Source organism: Brachionichthys hirsutus, chromosome 9, assembly GCF_040956055.1.
Source record: "Brachionichthys hirsutus isolate HB-005 chromosome 9, CSIRO-AGI_Bhir_v1, whole genome shotgun sequence".
NCBI lineage: Eukaryota > Metazoa > Chordata > Actinopteri > Lophiiformes > Brachionichthyidae > Brachionichthys > Brachionichthys hirsutus.
The window spans coordinates 1,567,874-1,592,872 of NC_090905.1; the positions used below are offsets into that span (position 1 = coordinate 1,567,874).

The 24,999-nt window shown below is 44.3% G+C and overlaps 2 protein-coding genes across 3 annotated transcripts; one reads left to right on the forward strand and one right to left on the reverse strand.

Annotated features, from left to right (window-relative positions):
* The first annotated feature begins 12,181 nt into the window (after window positions 1-12,181).
* Window positions 12,182-13,489, forward strand: dnajc19 (DnaJ (Hsp40) homolog, subfamily C, member 19). Of its 2 annotated transcripts, none has more exons than XM_068743031.1 (6): window positions 12,182-12,296; window positions 12,533-12,584; window positions 12,868-12,941; window positions 13,022-13,101; window positions 13,184-13,254; window positions 13,332-13,489. In XM_068743031.1, the coding sequence occupies exons 1-6, from the start codon at window positions 12,294-12,296 to the stop codon at window positions 13,403-13,405; spliced, it is 354 nt and encodes a 117-aa protein (XP_068599132.1). In that variant the 5' UTR covers window positions 12,182-12,293; the 3' UTR covers window positions 13,406-13,489. The 2 variants fall into 2 exon arrangements, with proteins under 2 accessions (XP_068599132.1, XP_068599133.1); XM_068743032.1 differs by having other exon boundaries at window positions 12,240-12,379.
* Window positions 13,490-13,762: 273 nt separating this feature from the next.
* Window positions 13,763-21,657, reverse strand: fxr1 (FMR1 autosomal homolog 1). The gene is made up of 18 exons (XM_068743028.1): window positions 21,394-21,657; window positions 20,176-20,228; window positions 19,982-20,075; window positions 19,810-19,881; window positions 19,505-19,653; window positions 19,336-19,429; window positions 19,098-19,214; window positions 18,768-18,938; window positions 18,556-18,634; window positions 18,210-18,319; window positions 18,023-18,109; window positions 17,673-17,916; window positions 17,458-17,551; window positions 17,287-17,384; window positions 16,982-17,188; window positions 16,643-16,720; window positions 15,880-15,959; window positions 13,763-15,786 (listed from the first exon to the last, which is right to left on the reverse strand). The coding sequence occupies exons 1-18, from the start codon at window positions 21,442-21,444 to the stop codon at window positions 15,607-15,609; spliced, it is 2,058 nt and encodes a 685-aa protein (XP_068599129.1). The 5' UTR covers window positions 21,445-21,657; the 3' UTR covers window positions 13,763-15,606.
* Between the last annotated feature and the right edge of the window lie 3,342 nt (window positions 21,658-24,999).

Below are 24,999 nucleotides of genomic sequence, written 5' to 3' on the forward strand. Positions count from 1 at the left end.
CCAATCAATTATATGTGCAGGGCTGCTGAACGTTGCATTTTATGTCACGGCGAGAGTAGGAATTATGAAAACACACTCCCATATAGAAGAACTATTTATCGCACGATCAATATGTTTGTGAAGCGTCAGCGTAATTGCACTTAGATGAAGACCTGGAGACAAACTGAGATGTCTCTCAATTAGCCAACGATTCAATCAGAAAGCCTTCATTCGGGAGTAAAATTATTTTTTACCTCCAATTGTCTTTAGAATAATCGATCCGTGTGTGTGCGTGTGTGTGTGTGTGTGTTCACCTCCAGTCGTTTGTCGCCACCCTCTCCAGAATGTATTGTGATGCTGTCATCTTGATGGATGGCAGAAGATTACTAGAAGCATCATTATCTGCATCATTAGTTATAGACAGACAGACACACACACACACACACACGCACACACACACACACACACACACACACACACACACACACACACGCACACAGTGATGTGTTTGTTTGACTTCTCTGTGCCTTTGCTCTTCATTTAAATGTCGCACATTCTCTCAATACATCGCACACCCCGATACCGTTACTATCACCCCCCCCCCCCCCCCCCCAAAAAAAAGAAAATTCAATGGGGGGTGAAATTAAAAACATATTAAGCATTTACAGAGCATCAAATCAACCAATGTCACAGAAGGATGACACGAAAGTCAAAATGTAAAAAGGTAAAGAACAAATATACTTTAGGAGGTATGGATCCGTTCCTGTCCTCCTTCCCTCTATTTTTCATCCACTTCTCCATTCTCACACTAAACGAGTGGCAATTATGGGTAATTCACTCCCCACCTTGTTTTCTTGTGAATCGACTGCTGCTGCAGTCTGCAAAGGTTATGGTGGGGGTATGGCATTGTGGTTGGTGTGTGTGTGTGTGTGTGTGTGTGACATTTTGCTCACTAACAAAGAAAGAGACAAACAGCGATGAAATAAAGAAAGAAGGAAATTAACAAAAGAAGAACTTAAACTTGGCAGTGCTCTGTTTCTTTAAATGAAATAATTTAGCTTGGCAATGAAAAATATTTACACCAAAAACAACATGCATTATAAGATTTTAAAATAAATCTACTGAGCCTGCAGGAAACTGGGCCGGAAACGAGTAAAGGTGAGGAGCTAATTTAATGAATGTAGACAGATTTCCTTTTTCAAACATCAAAATGGGATCAAAATAACAATTTCCTTCTCCTTCATGGAACGCATGTCCTCCTTCAGTGACCCTTCCTTCAAGTCCGCCCTCTCCTGTCCCGTCTCGGGACCGAGCGACCCCTGACGTCTGATCACGTGGAGTGTTGCGCTATCTACATGGGGGGGGGGGGGGGTTAACAGCTTGACTGTCCCTTGTCCCTCTTGGTCCACTAATGCAGCTCTGAACACTCATCACCGCTCCGTCTAACCCTCATTAGCTTATCGGGACAAGACAAAAGGGAATATCAACACCACCTGGCTGCTCAGGGGCCAAGCTGTGGGGCTAAATCTCGATAGCAGGTATCACTGTTGGAGTCTCCCATCCCTGACTGGCACCCGTCTGTAAGCCTCTCATTCCTTATCGTCTTAAGACAATACCCCTCTGATTCCCACCCTTCAACATGAGAGCCGGAGTATTTACTGAGACATCCTGGAAGTCCACCACAACGCCAGCGAACTTGCCCTTAACCCCTCTGTATCCTCATTACTTTATCTCGGTAACAGAAGGCAGAGCTGTCGTTAGGCTCGCTGATTGACTTTGCTAGCTTTTGGATTAGCTCTGCGGCTAACGCTCCACAGAGCAAGGTGAGGGCTGTTTTAATGCGGAGGGTCGCCTAATTTCGTCTTCTATCGCTGCGAGCAGGGCTCCAGGGCGCTTCCTGTGAGCCACAGTGAGCGGCGGCTAAGACAAAGTAGCGTGAGGTTAATCCCAGCAGTGCGGAAGTCAGAAAGTATTAGAGTATATTTAAATAAAATCACCTGAACACACCTGACGGTACTTTATTTCACAAGCTCTTCTGCAGCTCTATGCAAACATCTGCAGTATTCAGCAACAAAAGAGCAGTTCAGTGTGTATTTAACTGAAGATACTGTATATTTGACATCAGGGAATTACAGAGCGTTCTGTCCTTTACTTCAGTATGTCGTGCATAGATACCCCGCAACTCTACTTCTATATGAATTGTTTTTATATTTCTTCTTGGATTCTTTTTAGTATGGCCTAAAAAGGTGCAAAAAAGAAAATCTTACTTCAGATAAGTACTAAAATATTATTGCAAAAATATATTTGACCCTATGATGCAACATTTATAACATTGTGTGAAATATAAGTAAAACAAAATGTGATAAATTGCTCGTTATTTTCTGTAACCCTGTTGGAATATTCCACAGGTAAAGATGTTCACCTGTAACAGGTGACCTTCAACCCTAACCCTAACCCTAACCCTTTATTATTGACTGTTATGACTATAATTATTACATTAAATTGTTCTAAAAATCCTTTACTCGGGCATCTTACAGAAAATAAAAGTGCAGGAAAATAGAAAGTAATGTTAAAACCTCCATCATAAAATGCACATATCTGCACCCCACCCTCTGCACATGACCACTCACCATATTGTAGCTCTGTTTGACGCATGCAAAGCCCTCCATTGCTTCCACAAACACACCGGCACTCATCGTGTGCAGTGAGCAGTGGAATCGTGGGGGTTCATAGGTTAAGTACAGAAGCTGTCCAAATCAGTAGGTTAGCTCCCAGGCTGAGGAAATGATGGGCTTAATGACCGGCTGCTGCTGCTGCTAATGACTGCCTAGGCACACTTAGCCGGGGGAGGGATGACGAGTCAGACTGACTGACAGCTGCACGCACACACACACACACATGCAGGTGTGCTCTCACACACACTCTGAGATTAGAGTTGAAATCAGGCCCTCTCCTGTTCAATGACCTGTAATTGGCGGTGAGACCGGACTATCCAATGCAGGGTGGCAGAAGCCCCGGTCGCTACTTTAACAGCCCATTAACTGTTGGGTCCTCAACGGGGTCACCGCACATTGCTAACCTAACACAGATTAATAACCCGTGAGATTTAATAGAATGCTCAAATTCAAAATCATTTCTGACGCCACAGAGGGTGAAAGGATGACAAGGAAAAGCAATATAATAATAATAATAATAATATTTTTATATATTAAAAAGTGGTTTTAAAAAAAAGTCCCAACCTCAGAAACTTTAGATTTTGTGCTCAGATTAACATAAAAACAAACATGCACGGTGGAATTTATGAGTAAAACCGTGTTTATGTAGAGCGAAGGTTGAATAAGGAAAGCGCGTGACAGGATGTAATTAAAATGAACTAGAAAGTGAAACGCCAGTGTATTCCTGACACTCTCTCTCTCTCACACACACACACACACACCTGTGCAGGTTGGTTGCTAACAATCAACGCAGTGACTGGAACCCTCCAGACGGGCGGGGGCTGCCTGTTAGCAGGTGGCGACACGCTGATAGCTCATTAGTTATCTGCTCCAACTGGATTTTACGCAGCACATTTGTTCAAGTGCAAATTGTGACATTTCAATATGCCAACAGAGAAATCAGCTCATTTGAGTAATATTTTCTTGTTTATTGTTCCCAGAAGAACAGCAACAACAGGGGGGGACGGGGGGGACGGGGGGGACGGGGGGGGGACGAGGTGAAGTCAGACCGACCTGGATTGTGCAGCAGTCGCCAGTTACATCAAACTTTCGGATGTGATGTAGCGCTGACGTCACGGTGACGCCTGTCAATCGACAACAGGACGTTTCCTGATTGTCTATTAAAGAGTTTTTTTTTTGTTTGTGTTTGAACTTGAATTTCTCTGGATGACGTGCCAGACTGTTGAAAAAGGTTCTAAAGTCGGAGGAGGCACGTGTTGTAGGTTCAAAAGCCAAACAGAAGAAAATCTAATACTGGGCTTACACTCATATAATAACAGGCGTATAAAGCGTTATTACAACCAGTCCGGTGTCGTCAAATCATTATAGGGGAGCAAAAACAACATTTTCCCGTGAATGTGAAAAGTAAGAAGTTTTAGGTGAAATATTCCACTGCAGTATAAGTAAAAAAAGTACTTAAATACCATACCTGAGTTATATTCCAGAAACCATGGTAACTAAATCTTACGTTCACCATAAAAGTTTCATCTTCGACAGGCCTGATCGCCACCAAAATGCATCAAAAATATAAAACAACATGCTTCATGTGGATGATATGGAATTAATTCATACGGATGAGAAGCGATGGCTTTCTGACAGATCTGTTAGCCAGACAGAGGGAAACGGAGGACAGAAGGATCGACGAGCAAACACTAAGTCTCTGCGACATCCGTCATAAACAACTCACCGGTTTGCAGGAAGGGACTTCAGGTGACGGCTCTGGTCGCTGCACACAAGGAACTAATCTGTAGGCCGGAGACAGCAGACGTTTAAATGCATGGATGCTCGACTCAATTGTAAGTTAAGAACAGCTGCCACCAATAGAAATGGTCAGGTGTTGCTGCTCTGACTGCATCTCAGGTGAGCTGGATAAATGACCTTCTATGGAAGCAGCATGCAGCATGTAAGGCTAAAACTGCAGCTTGTAAAAGTATCAGCATACATTAGTTGGTAATGATCTGACCTTTAATCCTGCACAGGTGTCACTCGGGTAATAATCCAGCAGATCCACGCAGGTGAACGAACACGAGTCAGGTGCTCCTCACGACGTCCAGATCCCTCGTAATCCTCCAGCACGGTGATCCCCCCCCCCACGGTGATCTCCTCCCCTGCATCTCCATCGCACTTTCTGGTTAAGGAGGCGTCGCACCTTTTGAGCGCGTGGCTCGCCCGACCCACCTGCAACAGGACAACAGGTGAGAGGAGATGAGCAGACCCTCGGCGCCGGGGGCAACCGTTCCGTCATCCTTCTTCTCTTCTCAGCATCGAAAACTCTGCCTGTTCCTCGGAGTGGCTCTGCCAAGAGTAGCCAGGCACAGCCGTCCTGTTCTGCCGCTCTTTGCCAAACACACACACACGCACACACACACAGACGAGTGTTGTTTTCCTTTTTTTCTCCTCCAGCAGCCGAGCTAACCCTGAGCCAGGGCCCAGCCTGCCTTTGAGATGCTCTCTAGCCCACAAACACAAGACGGCTTTCATTATCTTGCCCGTCGCAGCACAAGGCCTAGCTTCTAAAAGCTACTGATTTCTTTCTTCCTTTAGCCCCCTTCACAAAGGGAGGGCATTTTGTAAATTACTTGCTCGTTTCAGACCAACAAAAGGTACTTTCATTGAACCCCCCCGCCCCCCACCACCACCGCAGCTCTCTCTCTCTCTCTATCCTCCCGCCATTTGATTTTGCTCAAATTTGATTACAAGGCTCGAAAAAGGAGGGGAAGAAAAGAGAAGTGGAAATAAGAAAGCCCCACAGATGGCGTGTTCATTCATTGCTGTGAATGGCTTTATGCGGGCTGCCTTTATACACGTGGCAATCCAGAGACGCTTCAGCCGCTCCGCTAAAAAAAGAACTTGACAAAATTATTGGTTTGCCGATAGACGAGCTCGCCTTCTCTTTCTCTTCCTTTCTGAGGCTCTGTTTGTCTCTGCAGCGCTCGCGCTCCTTCTTCCTCTTTCACTCCACATCAAAACAAAGTAAACGAGGCGTTTGATTGCCAGAGAAAGAATGTGTTTGCCTGCATGTGAAGTGTGTTGTCATATTAATAACCACCTGCTCCGGGCCTGCGCGAGGCCGCACCCGACAAAGTCACACATTCAGCAGAGGGGACAGGAAGGAAATTAACGACACGCACTCCAACCAGAGGATTTGACGATACGCAAATATGCGGGACTCGAACTGCTCAGGCTGAAGTCAGAAACGTTAACCGGCACAAAGCGTGCAGCGTCCTGTTCTCTCACAGGCTGTCATCCTGTTTCCACAATGGATCGCTCACGCCACGCTTGTTTTCCTCAGGAGGATAATTACAGGTCTGCAGACTCACACTCCAGCGCTCCACTGCTTCCTAGCTAGCAGAGGATTTGCCTCCGCAGAGTGAACTATGATTTTTTTTTTTATTCCATTACTGTATCATCACACACTGCAGAACGGAGGATGAGGTGAGAGTCAGGGATCTGGTTCAGGCAGACTAATGGACCGGGGTCAGTTAATTCATGAACCTGCTGACCAGGCAACAGAGGCCAGGCTCCGGGTAAACCGGTCACCAGAAGTGAGGTCAAAACCAGTGGAAGTCTTTTAACAGGGATATTCAATGGTTGTCGGTCCGTCACAGCTTTGTCTTCACTGTTTCTTCCTTGTGTGACTTGAACTGGAAAGAAAAACTGCAGCAAAACTTCCAGAGAGTTAAAGAAGAAGATCCAAAGTGATTAGAATCCAAACTATTATCCTAATGAGTCCAATAGTAGTCGAGGTAATCCTGGACCAGAATGGTAAGAGGTAAGTTGTTACCACGACTACAGAAGATGCTGTCAATGCATGAAGCTGTGGATGTAACAGATGATGTGAGGCCACGCCTCCAGTGGAATCACCTGAAGACATCGACAACAGGTGAGAAAACTACAAGAACGAGCAGAAGCGTCACGACTGCAGGAGGAAACTGGTGTTTGTGATTTAAACTATGAACGGACGGTTCCAGCAAGTTCTGAAATTAAAACAAATAAAGTCCTGCAAAATAATACTGAGCATCATCGTTTATTAATATCATTAAGCTTATTCCGTCTTTAACAGCAATGGTTCATTTAAAAATTGGAGCACACACATACACACACACATGCACACACACACACACACACATACACACGTACACACTTTCTGACAGCAGAGATATAAGGCTGTAAAATGCTGACGGGACAGAAAAGCAGCTCTCAGAGCTTCCATATCTCCCACTTTAGAGATATTAGTACAAGCAGCCATTACATTTACCCTCCAACCCGCCTGACGGATGCTCAACACATCACAGGGCCGACACACACACACACACACGTACACACACACACATCACAGGGCTGACACACTTCCCAGAGTGTTTTTTAAGGAGGACAATTTGATTATTTTATTACTGATGAGGCCAGAGATTCCCTCAGTGGTCAGAGAACATTCCTAATCAGCAGCCAGGACTCAACCCGCAAACCTGAAGTAATTATTGTCTCAAGATAAAAAACGGAAAGCAGGGGTGATTTTTTATGTAGAAAATAAACTCAAGATAGAAATGACCTGAATATTATTTCTCTCTCTGGGCATTTCCAATAAGAGTATTCCATCTGAGGGTTCGATAAAAGGATTATGCGGAAAGCTTTATGCTGCTGGAGTCAAATCTGGATATGGAAGGAGAGCTGTGTGATTGAATAATTCTTGTTTCCTTTCTGCCAACCAAGCAGTCTTCTTCGGGGAAAGTAGAAATCAGCATTATACCAGATTTACACGTGCGCTCCGACCATCCAGCTCCGTCCGGCCAGCTCGGCCGCTGGAACGTTTGCATGGGACGGTGTAAGATAAGCATATTCATTCTGACTTTCTGGCTGCTGGGGACTTTTCATTACGTAATGTCATGTTGGATTCAACCACAGCACATAACATTGCCATGACAAAACCCACAGACTTAGATCTACCAAGACTTAAAAGGAATTCTGCAGCAACTGAAAATGTAAAACGATTTAACAAATAATATTTTGGTTTTAATATACTTATATGATTTATTTTTTGGTAATTACAGACTGATCATTGCAGTTCTTATTAAATCACAGTCAGTTTTGTAATCACTCAGCAGTCAGCCCGACAGTCTAAGAAGGAAACAAGTACATTTCTACTTCCTGTACATGTGTGGGTTTATTACTCTGAGTTAGGATGACGATATTTCAGGAAGCATCATCAGCTTAGTAATCACAAGTTTAGGGCAGAATGATTGTAATTCTATTTACAGCTGGAGATGGACTGCCTGTCTCACTTCCTTTTGAAGGCTGCTGTTTCCTAACAAACAGTGAGTTGTCCTTATTTTGTACGGTCAAGGAAAAGCTGATGACATCATCGAGTCTATCCGGCACTGCCTCGTCAGCTCCATGGAAACCAGTGGAGTTTGGACTGTAAGTAGTACCTGAGTGGTAGTTATATTTTAAATACTAGGCGTTACCTTGAAAACAAAGGCTGACACTGGATCTTTGTTTATTGATCCTCTTCCATTCAGACGGATTTAGCTCCATCCTGGTTCAGTCACAGACTTTTATCTCATAGATTGGGTTTTTATAACTGACAAATGTTCACGTAGGGACACTTACATGTCCTTACGTGAACATTGTTCTCACACGCATTTAGAACAGTGGTTCTGGCTTTGAAAATTGAAAATCCAAAGTACAAAAGTGAATTTGGACATTTGAATTGGAGGGTCAACACATTGACCTTTCCTTCTGTGGTGAGGAGTGAGGACTCTTCTCTGTAAAACCGGTTTCAGGCCGGTTTCAGACCGGTTTCATTCTAAGAAGGTGAAGAGACAGAAGACATTTTCTACCATTGTTGAACTGACTGGTAGATAATGAAAATATTTTGAGTTGCCGTCCTATTTTATACAGATTTCTTTAGTCAATACATAAAATGAATCTAAGAGACCTTTTTGTTTCTCAAAATGTATTTGCGTACTTGAATTTGAACCCATTTTCCATTTTTCCAGGGTCAGGAACATCAACAGAACTTGATAAAACTTTCTTTTTAATAAATTGCTATAAACTATTTAATGTTTATCTGCATAAAAGAGATGAAGGTTCGGTAAAATCCCATCGTTAACTGGTGAAAATGGGAAATCATCGCATCGTCAGTGGTACAGGCGTGAAAGTGATTCTCTCATGAACATAAAGTATAAGCATGTGTCCGAAAGACATGGACGGATATGTCAAAACAGGAGCGCCGTTCCTATTGGCTGAAAAACATCCTTCTGGAGAAGTCACGTCAAAAAATGATTGGTCAGTAAATATAATGCACAAAGGGCAGAGTCCATCCTGGTTTGAGGACCCAGTCCAAATTAAACCAGGAGGACAGAGTTGAGCTCCAGAACTCTCCAGAACTCCCTTTCTTTAAATCGGTGCTTCAAACAGACGACATGCAACGATCTCTTCATCAAGTCCGAAACAACTTCTGCTCGACTCAGCAGAACTCTGACCCAGTGCTTCCAACAGTGCAAAGCTCGTGTTGTGCATCAAAGCATGCGGGTCGCACACAATCCAAAATGCCAAGTCCAACTACAACTCACAAAGCACAGTCAAAACTTCATCCCTCTTCATCTCCTCCATGCAGCATCACAGTCTTCCTCCTGAGTCATTGTCATTCCTAATCGCTCCACAGAATCACACACAACTGGAACTTTTTCCTATCCCTCTCTGTTTATGCAGTTCCCACAAGGCATTGCCTTTTAGGCTCCGGCTCTCCGGCGACAAAGATGTCAGGAAAACAAATAACGGTGGGAAACACAACACAACAAAGTCTCCTGAAATACCTTGCGGATGCCCAGAGGAAGACGCCGGACAGACAGATGAGCAGATTGGTCCCCTCTGTCCTCGTCTCTCAGGCTGCCTCCTCTCTCGGCGTGCTGTGGAGAGCGACTGCTCGCAGCCAGCTTGGCATATCTAATTAGAGCCGGGGCTGTTTCCACTATCAGGAAGAGGATCTACCTCTCCAATCGCTCCTGACTCAATCTTCCCCATCTCTGATTTTCTTTTATATTTATGCTGGAATATTTAATTGTAGACAAAAGGTTACTCTGGGCTCTATTCATTACACACAGGCAGAATAATCTCCTTTAAAAGGCTTGACATTTCAGGCTTTTCAAAAGGGGCTGAAAAAAATTATATCCCCGCTTTTGTTAATCAATGAAGTAGAACTCCCCCGAACAAAAGAATTAAATTGCTTGGTTGGGTTAATAAAACACACAGAAATAGCTGCTTCCTATGGGCTTTTGTGCCTGCCACTGCCCCCCCCCCCCCCATATGCAACCAGCACTGTAATTCCATATGATTTTGAGGTGCAAAACTCTCCTTTCTCCACACAGTTGGCTCTTTAAATCCTATTGAATGAGTAGTCTGTGAGGCTGGCTGATTGGGACCTCTTGCCTAAGCCCGGCTGCCTGGCTAGCAAAGCAGGCTCTCTCCATTCAAATATGGCTTCCTCTAAGGAGAGACAGCAGGTCCACTACAATTTACAATTTCTATACCAGCCGTGCTTCAGAAAAACAGTGTAATTATGCAAATGATAGGGGTAATAATTAAGCCTTTCACTGTCACATTGTGTTGGTCGCCGTCGCGTTTCGGTCCAATGCTAGGAAAGACGCAGCAGGACACGTTTGCGTTTAAATTGCTCCTTGCAGACAGCTTCCAGATGTTCACAGCGTCTTCTGCCCTATAACTAGCCATCAGCCCGAGCCAGGGCGCCCCCACGTCCGACAAGGCGGCAGCCGTTCCTGGTTTAGCTGTGGGAACGGCCGTCTGATGGATGCTACACCATCGCAGTGGTCACACCTCTGAGGAAGTGTTGTCCTAGCTTGTCTGGCCCGCGCTCCATCCAGTGACTGATTGATTGATTGATTGATTGATTTAGGGAAAAAGTAGCCAAATATTCCTGGACCCAAGATTAAATAGGTTCTTTCCTGTCCCCGTCCTTCTACCAGATTTTGTGGAATTTTGCATAATTTTTGCATAATCCTGAAAAAATCCAACCACTAACCAAACAGAGAAACAGAAATGGTAAAAATCCGTACCTGTATGCAACTTAAAAATAAGTTATACCAGAAAGATAATATTTCGCTGGGAATGAAGCAGCCAGCAGAAGACTTGGGATCTCGCTCATGGAATACCATGCCTCACAAGAATGAAGAATCAACATTATGCCAGAGTAGAAGCATCTGAGTTAGCGCTCCCAAACGCTGCATGCTGGCTCACTGAGCAAAAGTTCATTCCATCGTCTGGGTCACCATTTATCCAGATTTAGATGATGATGACTTTATGTTTCCAGCGAGCACATTAATTTGGTACGTCTGGTCTTCATTTGATTAAATATTAAATCCTTTATCTCAGAGAATAAAGAATATTCACGTTCAATATTCGTGGGGTATTTTTCAGACTAATAATATTATTACAGAATTTGTTTATTGGCACATATTCAGTCCGGTTTTCACAAATGGAGCGCTGATCCAACATTGGGAATGTTCAGCATTGGGGATAGTACCAATTTGATCCTGTTCAATGTTTATCATTTAAAAACAATAATATTTTCATTTTATTACTTCATATTTAATGACTTTTCCTAATTTGATGGTTACAATTGATTAAGCATAAAATTATATATTTTTTCAATATGCTGAACACATTTTTAACTCGTTGGTGACCTACTCCTCCCACCTATGACTGTTTCTCTAATGTTCTGCAGCAGCTCGGCTCATTTAGTGACTTTGTTTCCACCGTAGTGAAGATCAAACGGTTCAAAGGGCTCCATGGTTCTCCTCTCGTTGTTCCTTCACTTCCTGCTTCAATCCTAAAGATGGATGTTCCTCTCCTCCAGACCAGATGTGTCTCCATCTTCACATCTTAAATGGAGCATCTGCTCCAGAAGGCCGGCTTCGTTGGTGTTCATCAGCGTGTTCAGTTATTCGCTCGACGTTCAATGGAGCCATGACAGTTTATAAAGTCACTGACTGGAAATTATCCTTTCCCTGACACAAATACTTGTTCATCAATTGTCTGTAAATTATTTTCTGGAGGTAAATATCCCTGGAGTCGGATTGACCCCAACGATAAAATGTTTTAGTAATATTTAAGGATAACAGAAAGCTGTGCTCCCACTCTGGAAGTTTGAGTCCCTCAAATGAAGGCTAATTATTAATAACGCTCAGCTGCCCACTTTTACGAGGTTTTTTTTACTAGAACTGTCAAAGATCTGTATAAACAGTCGCTTTGGGCGGCTAATGTTGAAAACATTTCATTCTAATATGCAAAAACTAGCATTATCTAGACACAATAAAAAAGTTGCATTTTAAAGGCTGCAAATGTTAATGTAATTAAGTTTTAATTACCGCCGTGCAGCTCCTGTCATCTCCCGTGTGACGCGAACGTTGTTTTGTGGGCGGGGCTAAATGAGGAAGTCCGTTTTCCATTCGAAGGCTCAAAACAAATCATTTTTTTTACGACACTGCTATTCGGTTTCCGGTACTTTCGCACCAACGTGAGGAACATGAGAGGTCAGAAGTTATGTCCCTGACTTCTGGCGGAATCGGATCGTAGCGGAGAGACATGGTGGGTCCGACTTTGCGTTCAGTAAACGGGACGACTAGCTGAACTAGCTTCCCGGTAGCAGCTAGCCGATTGGTCCGATAATGGTATGTTGTGAGATGGTGAGCTAACGTTAGCCTGATGCTGCCTACATTGCTAGCATGCGCCCTGTGTTTCCGCAGCCGCAGGACATTCTGAATTATTTATAACCCTTCGATGTTTGTTTGTTCTCCCCGCCTCCTGTCTCTCTATCCCGGCAGGCCAGTTCCATGGTGGCCGTGGGACTGGCTCTGGCAGCAGCTGGATTCGCTGGTGAGTCGTTTGAATTAAAGCTATAACTGATTGATCCTGACGCAACTCCAGCCTCAAAGGTGATTCTACATGCATGTTGCCAGTTCAGTACTTTGTATCTGATTTTAAAGCTTTATAATACACTGAAATATATATTTTACACTTGTGATCATGTAATATTGAATTCTGAGATTTACTTTAAGCTCATCTCGCAAAAAATACAATCGTTACTGATGTTTAAATATCAATGAGACTAAATATATAAATTAAAGGGTTTTCTTTACCCCTCGGTTTTGTCTCACAGGTCGATATGCCATGCAGGCCATGAAGCAGATGGAGCCTCAGGTGAAACAGGCCCTTCAGAGCTTCCCCAAGACGGTAAGAGGTGAATGATGAATGCGTTCATTGTCTAATCGCTCATTTTACGTCATGAATAATTTTTGCCGATGTCGTTGCAGGCCTTTGGAAGCGGGTTCTACAGAGGTGGATTTGAACCCAAGATGAACAAGAGAGAAGCTGCCCTGATTCTGGGCATCAGGTTGGTGAACACGAGTCTCCACCATCCAGTGCACATGTTGATGAACACGACGACTCACTGTTGGACCACTGCTCTGTCTCAGTCCCACAGCCAACAAGAATAAGGTCAGAGAAGCCCACAGGAAGCTGATGATCCTGAACCATCCAGATAGAGGTAAGGACTTTTGACTAGGTTAGCAGTACTTTGCATTTGATATATAAATACATTTATTGCAAATAAATGTGTCACAGGTGGATCTCCCTATTTAGCAGCAAAGATAAATGAAGCGAAGGATCTGATGGACGGCCAGTTGAAGTCGAAGTGAACGCTGATCCCAACCATCCCGCTGCAATCGCTGACTCAATCACCAGACTTTTGATTTTTCTGAAATAAACTCTGTAAAAATTTAGATTTTCCCTCTCTGCAACTGGTTTTCTTCAAGCCAGCAACTTTAAATGATATTCACATTTTTAACAGCAGCCTGTTGGTTCGTCAGCGAGGGTTTTTATTTAAGGTGGGTTACAGACACACGACTTTCACTGTGACTTTGTAAAAGCCCAAGTGAAGGTTTGACTGGAGGAATCTGACAACTAGTTGAGGTGTCACTAATCAATGTGCTCAAATTCAAGAATCACTTTTGGGTAGACGAAGACGAAAGCTCTGCAGACAAACACTGACACAGTTGGGTTTTAGATCTACATGGAAGATCGAGTTTATTTAAGAACTACCTGCATACAAAACATATTGCACGTCAACCAACCAGAATGATCCGTTAAAAAAACAACTATATATACTGTAGTTGGCCCCCCCCAAAAAAACACTTGGGATGTAACAACTCAGTAACTGCTTCAAAAGAAAACTAAGCAATGTATGTTTTAGTGTCAAAGAGCTTCTTGTTTTTTTGTTTTTTAAATACTGTACATTTTTTTAAAATAAATAAGCCAAATAAACCTCCATCCTTAATGGAAAAGTCGTGAGACGTTCCCAGCCGGCCAGTCTGTGGAAGAACCGTGAAATAAAATTGTCACCCGGCCATGGCTTTCTAGAAACATCTCATCACCAGGAGAGTCCGGTCCTTCCTGCTCAAACAGGACTTACGCAGTTGTGGACTTGTACAAAATAATTAACATGTCTGAGTGACGTGAGCTCGATGGATTCGGTACTCCGTATCCTCGTCATCGGATTAAAATGCAGAGTAATGAGATGTTTCCAGGAAACCCCCGCCCTGATGGCTACATCTCTGTCCAGCTATAATCGGTATCGGGCCAGTTTCCAGACTCAACTACAATCAACTTTTAACAGACAAAGTTCAGGTTTCAGTGCAAAGAAAACAACTTCTCTATTGTCTTTTCCAGACATGCTGCAATTACATCTCTTCTACGAGTGAAGTGGTTGCATATTTAAAAAGGGAAAGCAGCTAACAGCACACTCCTCAACACTTATTTATAATATATATTTCCTCACAAACATGAATGAACAAACCGGATTTTAAAATAGATATGCCTCTGAAATCCTTTCACCGTTTTTCAGTATTTGCCTCCACCTGCCTCCAGTCGAATCGGGGGGGGGGGGGGGGGTAACATTTAGCCCAAGGAGGCAACTCGTCTGATGCATCTACGGCAGGCGGCGTGGTCAAAAAGCAACACCAAAAATGAGTGCCATGAGTCCAGACGGTGTGCCGAGCCAGGCAACGACATGTTGAATCTACTCAAGGCACAACAGCTGATCACAAGTCTGTCAAAGATACACTCCCCTCTGCGCTGTCATCCTGCTCATGCAGAATATTTAATCGACAAACTACTTAGTCACAAAACATTCTTAGAAAAAGGAGGACACATTTTTTTGCTTGGTAAAATACAGACCGTTAAAACCCTGCTATATTTACCAATAAGAAAAGTTGCTGCATTCATACCAGTTTATATGGATTATATGAACACTGGATTCAGTCCGACGTCCCCGAGCACTCGGAGAAGACTGGACTGAAAAGTACGTTTAGCGGGAGCCAATCACACAGAGACGTGTTACCAGAAACATGCTAACAGCAGGAACGTTTTTTTCTAAGGCGCCCGGTGTGGCCTCCTTTCTCGCAGTTTCTCACGGATTTAAGTTCAAATACCGGAGTTGAAACGTTCCAGGAGTCACACAGGTTGAACTGGTGACCCTGCTTGCTAATGCAGCCCTGCTCCACAGACGCACCCCTCCGTTTTACCGCCGTCCTGCCCTTCCCAAGCGTTTTTTATGTTGTTTTTTGTTTATCGAAGCAGCTGTGCCCGTGGAGATGAGTGTCTGTAAATCTGTCTGGCTATCTTTGGCAAGCTCATACAGGAAGAACTATTTCAATTAAAAACTGTAGTAAAATGACTGGTTGCACAAAACTCGATGAGAGTTAAGAACTTTAAAAGGAAACTAATATATATGAGCAGTGCTTCTTGTATTTAAATGTTTCACTCCAAAGACTTGAAGATTCGATCGAGTGCAGCGAAAGAAGTGTAAATATTTGAAACAGTTTCCTTTGCTCGGGTCTGACTAGGAGAGCCCATTAACAACAGGTTGCGGGTTGGAATCCCCCGTGTTGGAGACTTTGGCAGGCTTCTCGGTGGGAGACCTGGGAGCTCTGGTGGCCTTTTTGTCATTACCGTCGGCTCCGTCTTTGGAACCATTAGTTGCCGGGGCAGGAGGCGGGCCATCCTCAGGGATGGCTTCCACCTGACAATGAACACAAATCAGAAGTGATGAACAAATTCACCAGTGATCAAAGTACATTCGGTCTCCATTCAGAGCTCAAGAGTCCACACTAACCACATCCTTGCTTTTCTTGGTGGTCTTTGTGGCCTGCCTGCTTTCAGAATCAGCCCTGGATATGTAGTCGGCCACGGTTACTGCGCACAGATGAAAAAAAACTTGATCTTACCGTATTGATAGCTGAACGTTAATAAAACACAAGATATTTTTATTTCGCTTTTAGTCAAACAGCTCCAGCAGCATGTTAGCGACGTGGTTACCCATGATGCCTGCGTTTCAGTAGCTCAAAAACGTCGCTCACCTTCTTCTAATATCCTTCTCCCCCACCGTGAACAACATACTCGGTTATTGCCTCTAGAGCCTCTAGTGGTGAAAACTAACGCGATCCGTTTGGGTCAGTGGTCCGGGGGTTTAGGTTTGCACAACAAGCACCGGGTAATATTCATTTCAAGTGATTTAATACTAATGCGGTGCTTTAATTAGAGATAATTACAATAACTCCTAGTCAGGCTTGCTCAGACACACCACACAACCAAGCAGTGCATTCCATGCAGCCACCAGACTGTCAATGTGAAATTAAACAGAGGGAGGGGCATCAGCGAGCAAGTATTGCACCTGTACGATAACGCACACACACAAACGGTGCACACACACGGTGCACACCTTCACGGAGCACCAGTGGCAGTCAGCGTGTCAACCAAACAGTTAAGTTACGTTAGCAGTTTGATTTAGCATGTTGCTGGTGGCACATGAAAACTCCAGGCCATGTCCACAACGCTTCAGCCAAGGAGCACGGTTCAGAAATGGTTGCTATGGTTACCTGACTGCCTTTCCTCGGGCAAACGTGCGCGGCGACGTCGACTGCGGTTTCGACGCTGAGGTTTAGCTTCGGGGTCATCTAAGATTGTCAGGTCGTCACAAAGAGATGGATTTGGGGCTTTAAGCAGAGACCTGTCTTTGCACCGACTGCTTTCACATTCAGAGGGGGAACTCGTGCACCGCTGCGTGCACTGGGAACCCGTTAGACCGACTCTTTTGGTTAGATACTGAGACAAAACACCGACTGTTGGTGTGTTCTGGCAACAGTGATTTACTCGCATGCAATCTATGAGTTTGAGTCTGCACTTGTGAAATCATCCAAATAAAGTAACTTCCCTACCTATTCCGTTTTCACTCATTGAAGCACTGTCTGACTCGCTCATGCCATCTATCAGTGTGGCATCCTCATCTGTTCTGCGCCGTCGGGATCTTCTGCGGGGGTTTGCAGGCAGGTTAGACTCACTAGCATCCGTATCGGCCGTCTGGTCGGTCTCTGTGTTCGTCTCCGCGTCACCACAGGCATGGCTGTCCTCGTAGTTTCTGTGTCCTGTTGCAGAGTTGTGTCAGAATCATAGAATGAAAGTTAGAACCAGAGAAAATAACTTCAAGACTATCCCCTCTCGTTATATCCGCCAAGAATCTTACCAGAGCTGTGGTATCCCCCTCTGCCCCGCCCTCGGCCTCTGCCGGGTCCAGGCCTCCTACGACCATCTCTCTGTGGGCGTGTACCTCTTTCCCTCTCCCTTCAGGTCAGTCAGTCAATAAGTCAGTCAGTTTAAATAAAATAAAAAGCATTCAAGTCCAAACACAACTCGCCTGTCCTGATCCTCTCCGGCCAGAGACCAGTCGCTGAGCTCATCTTTGCGCTCTGAATCCGTCTCGGAGGTGTTGGACTGCTCAGAGTGGGCGCCTGTAAACATCAAGAGCCAGGACAGACGCTAAAACACCAGAGACATTCTTTCAGAGACCTTTCAACACAAAAGTGTTTCAGAACAAGTCAAAGGCCATGAGACCATTTTGAAGATGCCTACCATATCCAGTATTGTAGTTGTGACCTCTGCGGCCACGCCCTCGCACGTTGTAGGAGCGGCCGACATGCGCAGAGGATGAAGAGGCAGTGGCAATACCCTCTGTATTATACCCCCCTCCTCCTCCTCCTCCTCCTCCTCGTTCCCCCCTCTCCTTTCGCTCCCTGTCAGCTGGTCGGTGACCCTGGTTGATCTGGCGTAACTGTTCGTCAATCTGCAGCCTCTCCAGACGGAGCTGTTCAACCTCCTGGAGGCAGGAAATAAACGAGGCAAGCGGTGAGAAAGACGACAACGGGAAGGAGATCTTTGGATCAACATGTAGAATCATCACACACACACACAAATACCCTTACATTAAGGTACGCGATGTGGTACTCCAGCAAAACCTGGACATTGCCGATACTATCCTTCGTACCAACAAAGGTGAACGGGACCATTCCCTGTGTGAACAAACACACATTAGTACAGAAGAGTCCGTTTTGAGCAAACACAACCTGTCTCACTTTGAGTAGCGGTAAACAAGTTGAGCTGGAGGCTTACTTCCTGTCTGGGATTCTTGGGGTCCTTGTCTCCTTCTATCTTGACCCTCACCACACCAGACTTGTCCACGATCTCTTGGATGACCTTGCCGTTCTTACCGATGGCTTTGCCTGTACACAGAGCGCAGGGAAAACAGGAGGTGACTTGCAGCAACGAGCATCAAAATGCTGCAGATACCCGATCAAGGGTGCATTTCCTTAATCACATATATGATACAAAGTTCAATTTCCCAAATGAAATAAAGAATTTGTTTAAAAGTCTCAAAATGTCTACGCCGCTCTACTGCATGACAGATTTTTAATATAAACGGCAGAGTGTTTCATTTAAAGGATTCCTGTCTCCATACCAACGAGGTTCCTGGGCACCTGCACGGAGTCCTCCAGAAAATCCAGGAAGCTCCTGGCCTTTTTCACTGCCTCGGCTGACTGTAAAGACAACACAGGTTCACGTTGTCTTACGTTACCACAAACGATACACCGAAGAAGAGCACAGTCAACAGGAAGAATCCCGATGTTCAACACACAATCACCGCATTTACGGCTCCACCGGACGCCCTACCTCTCCATAAATCCTGAAGGTGCCCGTCTCTTCATCCAGCTCAATGGCGGTGACGCCTGCAACCTTCCGTGCCTGCTGGATGTTGTTGCCGTGGCTGCCGATGGCCAGCCCAATCAGATCCGTTCTCACCACAAACTCCTCCTGAAAGGCCGACACCATCTGCCTGGAGCTCTGAACAAACACAAGATCAAAGTTTGATTTGTGCAAAAGGTTTTTCTGTAGGGTTTAATAAAAGGCCTAACAGCGCACATTATGTTTAGTTCACCTTCCATCTTCTTCAAAACAACATCCAACGGCACTAAAGTCTGCTTGATCGTGATGTCAACTGACCTCCAAGTGCTTTGTAGCCTCGTGGTTGCGTGACATCAGCAGCAGCTTGGTCCTGATGCTGCGTAGGTGCATGTCACTCAGCAAAGACACACGCTTCACGGTCGATTCATTGGTGGACTACAAACACACAGATGAGAGGAATAATCAGCAGATCAGCTGCTGATCATTCACTGCACAACGCTGTGAAATATCTGCGTGAATCTGCTTTCTTATTTAAGTATCGCCGCAGGTCGGTTACCACAATCACGAGTTGGCTGGTCTCAGGGCAGTATGTGATGCGACAAGCTCCCACAGCCTTCTTAAAGTCCTTATGGGCGTTCTCATTCTGACACCTGCAGTTTGAGAAGAACGCGTTACTTTGAACATCAGAAAACAAGAAGGAGAACGCAAACACACATTGCACTTACGCTTCTTGTAGATCCTGAGGAACGGGGACAGAGCACTTGTGAAAGGAGTTCTTGCTGATGGGCTTGTTCGGGTTGAGCGGCCGCAGACGGTCAAAGGTCACGATCTCGTTGTAAGTGGCATCGCAGACTGCATACTCGATGACGAAGAACTGAGAAGGCGAGCAGGCAGGGTGTGGTAAAGCTAACCTCCCAATGTCAACAACACATTTATGTTGTTCTACAATATAATAATGCTTGCCTTCAAGTTAGTGCAAATAGAAAGTATGCTATAGATACATCATTTGTATAAAAGGAGTAATACTCACGTCTCCCTTCATCATTCGGACTTTAGCCAACCACCAGCCACAAGGTTCCTGGTCATTGGCTCTGGACAAGATCTAACACCAGATGAAGAAAGTGAGAATGAGCATGAACAGAAAAGGACAAGACAAAGCATACACACAGAAATAGAACTGTTTATGTGTAGGTGCTCCTCACCTCCACTTCCTCGCCCTCTCCAAAGTCTTTCTTGCCGTCTGCAGGCGGGGGTAACCTGACATCACTAAAGGGCGCCTGGCGTTCTGGCTGCCAACTTAAAAGTAGATTCTGTATTATGAGCTTGCTAAAATATAGCTGCCCATTTGTTTAGAAGTGTTCAAGTTGTGTTTTATGAAATCAGCAAAACTACTCACTTGTTCTCAAAGGCAATGGTGAGGGAGTCATCGTGGATGTCTTTGACCACGCCCTGCAGGACAGGCAGACAGTTAAGGACGACATATTACCTAATCCTAATCCCGACTAAGAATTATACAGCACAGACAGAAGAAAATACTTGTGATTCACATTACTACAAAAAAATATAAAAATGATTAAGAGCCATGGATTTCCTAAAAAAGCTGCAAGGCTGTGAAAATGTAAACAGAATGCAACCATTTAAATAGGAACCGTTGAAAAAGGCTGAAAAGGGAGGGACAAAGTGTTGAACCTCACGATCATCTTTCATCAATCATCAATCGACCGGTTTACCGCTTCCACAACCTTCGCTACTTCACTGAAAGTCACATAAAGAATTACCTGATTATGTTAGGGCTAATTAGATTAGGGTGAGGACAATAACAAAGGCGTTTTCTAAGGAGTAGATTTGCGGCCATGGCGGAGGAATAAATTGGCAAAGGAGATGAAGCATACAGAGGAGAGAGGAGGAAAGGAGGAAAGGAGGCAGGCCTGTCGCAGCCAGACAGCACTCTAGAAATAGCTTCTGAATGGTATCAGTGACTCTTTCCTGACATACCAGCGGGTCGGGACTGACAAGAACAGCTGGCTCTGGCGTTCAGTGTTCAGTGTCAAATAGTAGACGCTCGTTGAGTCGGTCAATCACAGCTCGAAATAAACCACAATAAGGGACATTGTGCGTAAAGTACCACATGCTCTATTCGCCATTTGGTCAAAGCGTGCGCGGTTACACATAAATAAGTGATACCCCGCTGGCTGCACGTACTACATGTCGGCTAGCTTCAGCCCGACAGCCACATCGTTTGACGTCAACAGCTAGGCTACGAGCAAGTTAGCTAACCTTTAGCTCGGGGAAGCTACAACCCAGTGTCCAGTAAAATTAACGACTGCCTTTATCGGTTAAATATTTCCGGTATCGCAGACGACATATTGTGTTTTCAAGTCTCAGAACAAAGACGAGTCGCTAAGAAGCTGCAGTAGTCGAAGGCTGATGAGCGACGCTAGCTTAGCCAGCTAATTTCGATAGCTGTGTTAAGCTAGTGCATGCTAATAACAAGGAGTTCCGGTGTTTTGCACACATCGGAAAGCTTTGTCGCGGTTTGTTAGACTTCAGCTAAAATATTGTATCGTGTAGGAGGCTATTGTGTTTATTGCGGAATCGATAAATTAGCTTTTACCTTGTAATAAGCTCCGTTGGAGCCACGGACCTCCACCGCCAGTTCCTCCATATTGGACACGCAAAGGATGCTGGGACGACAGGTGCGGGACGAAGCGCCAGCAGGGACGCGTGAACCCGCAGGAGAACCTGCGTTTGCGTTCCTTTGCGGTTTCCTCACCAATAACGGAACGCGTTAAAGAGATCGGTGGTGTTTTCCGACACCGACGAGTCAACAAACAGACGCTTCACTTCACAGGAGAAGAAGAAGAAGACATTTCTTTCTGTCCCTCTTTGTATTTTTCTGTTTATTCGTAGTGCTATTTCCAATGTTTTGATAAAAACTTGTCTTGGGACAGACAAATCAGACTTTAAACTTGTTTTTTGTTTTCTAAATTGAAAAAAGCCACTTATTTTGCGCTTATATGGTTTCCTTGTACTTCTTACACACTCTCAGAGTGTTGAGAAGATTCAGAGTACTGTGTAGTATATCATTTCCAAAAAAGCTTTTTTTTTTGAAGTATAAAGTTAGATGTCAGTTATCAGAATTAATTCTCAGATCTGCCCAAATATTCAGATTTTTTAAAAACCAAAAGCATATCTGTGTCAGAGACGCTTTGCTCAGCCAGTTTTAAGATGAAAACAGAAGTCAAATAGAGAGCAGGCAGTGTTTCATCTGTTAGAAACAACCACTGTGACACCTAGTGGCCATCAGGAGACTGCTTCTGTCTCTCTCTCTCTTTATGACGTATACTATATGGATGTATACACACTTACACGCAACTAAATCACAAGGCTGAAAACAACCATTCACTCACACATATGGACAAGACGAGAGAGAGGGAGAGTCTGTTCTTTCTGTTATATAAATTGGACATTTGGCCACTGGTAACTGTAATAACATAAAACAGCTAAACATATAAGAACATACTAGAAACCAACATCACCACTTCCTCATTCTTCATTTTGTCTCATTTACTGCAGAGAATCCAGATCTCTATCTTTAACATTAAGAACAAGAGGTTGCAATTACACTCTACTCATAAATACAAAGACAAATGTCAAAGCTGTGCACTTCTGGATGTCAATCCACGTAAAAGCCAAAAGAAACAGTGTTGCACAATGAGATAGAGATTAAATGAAACAAAGGGAAAACGTGCATGCTTTAAGTGTCTTCTGATGGATTATGAGGCAGAGACGAAGACAACGTGCGCTGCTGTAGCATTTGCACGGTGTGGAATTCAGTGTGTTTGTGCAGCTCTGTGGTGAAAATATTCTGCCTGGTCTGAAGACATTACCACAGACGGGCAGCGTCTGCCTGATAGCCGGGTTCTCACGTTCTGATTTAAACCAGTTTACCAATTCCATTATGCTAAGCCTGAACACTGGTTGGGAAATGATGAACGATTATGTGAAACACATAATCTCCCTGCTGCACCATCATTGCAATATGACAGCCAAATTTCATTCATCCTATCCAATTTCTTCCTTATTTAAGGAAAGAAAATTACTGGTCCCAGTAATCAGATATGTAGCGAGGCTGTGTGGAAGAGTTAAGCCCACTCCCATTAGGATTTCTGCGTTTGCTGCTGCTGTAGTCAAATGCATGCACGCACGCACACACGCACACACACACACACACACACACACACACATACACGTGTTCCACATGCCTGACCCTCCTCAGTTCTCACATCCCCTTTCGCCCATTTCAAGGACTATTATTTGGCCTTGATATATTCTCCACAACATCATCCGTTAGCGATGCCAGTTCAAAACACAGCATCCCTTAAGTGGTTTGGAGAGCAGCAGACAGTTCACGCACACACACACACACACACACACACACACACACATTTCAAACTATGTCCTCCTCTCTGAAAAGACTCGAACAAAATTATCCTTGCTCAAACAACAACATCTTTTTTTCTTTCTTAGACAGAAATCATGATAAGAGTGTGATTTTGTGTTTTCTGGCTATGATTATCCTCTCACAGAAACGTAATGACGAGATATTATTTGGCACCAATGTTCTTTCTGCTTCTATCTCTGCAGCATAAAATCACCAGCAAGCTGTTAGATTAAATGTCTTTTTTTTCCTGCTAATACACGATGGATGTCAGGGGCTCTGAGAGAGCTCCTGTGTCACAAACACAGAGAGGTGTATTGAGGTATGAATGTTTGTTCTCCTCCTCACATGTCCAATTTCTCTCTCCAATCGGGAATGCATTATAGGGATAATTGAAAATTAGTAGTACATTTAGTCTTTTTTTATCCAGGAGGGGGGCGTAATTTATCAGGCTTCATTGTTCCTGCGTGACACCTCCAGGGCCCGGCGCTAACAAGGAGCCCGGAGCAGAGAGGGGCTCGCCCAGGCCCTGCAGTGCTTTCTCTGCTTTGTCACTAATTGTGGCCCATTCTCCACTGAATTGTGATTCAGGTAAAAGAGCTTGTTGGCTCAATGCAGTGAAGCTGCCAGCGACGCTCTCACCATTATCAAAGATACTCTTGATCTTTTCAAAAGCAGGAAATAGATTTTTTTTTTCTCTCTCCCAAGCCCCTGTTCAATCATACAGGGGGGGTTAGCAGGGGGGTGTGGGGGGGGGGGGGGGGGGGGGGGGGGGGGGGAAGTAATTTGCAGTGCGTCCATTAGTTCTTCATTAAAGCAAGATTAAATTGCACCTCAAATCACATCTGCCTTTTCTAGAGTAAAGGGTGACAGTTCTAGGGCCAAAACTAATTACTAGTGCGAATGAATGAGAGAGGAAAACAGGGCTGTTTTTACATGAGATAGTGTGGCCTGTCATTATATTCAGAATAATTCCACTCTGCCTGCTCTCTTAATGAGACCAGAGCGTCCTCACATCTCCCACTCTTCCTCTGCATCTGCCTGCGCTCTAAATGTATAATTTTGATCGCACTTGGAGTTTACATTTATTAATTTTTTTTCTCCGAGACCTGCTACAAGTGCAAAATCTGTGATGTTCTGAATTATCATTTAGAGAGAAAGAAAAGACAGACAGACGACAGACAGGCATACACGCAGACAGACAGAGGAAGAGAAAGACAGTTGCCGAAGCCGTGATGGACGAACGCAAAGCAAAGACTGACTTTAACTCTCCTTTCATTCCGTTTTTCTTCATTTTCTTCAACCCCAGCTCATTTTGAGATGTCAAATTTGTCCTGTCACGTGTCAAAATGTGACTTTTGAATGTCTTTTTGGCAGCAAAATATATGTAAATAGATTAATTGTGAATAGGCATCATTTGGACATGGATGGGTTTACTGTAAAATAAGATATTACATGCAGCATATTCATTTTATATTGACATTTAGAAAAATAAAAAAGTATTTTACTCTATGCCAGAATCAGAATAATTGCTGTCGTCTTTGGGGTTAGGGTTCGATCATTTCAAGTATAAAATAAGTCATTTTGGAAAAGTTGTTTCGTGCTAATTAAACGTTTTTCAAACTGCTGTTTTGAAACCCTAACGCTACACCGTTTCCCTAATACGGCAACCTCGGTGGACAGAGCTGCGTCCGGCCCGACGCCTCCCTCTGCTGCGTCCGTGTCGACGGTGGCTACATTCGTCTGGGAGCTGAGAGCAGCCGAGTCTCACAAACAGGA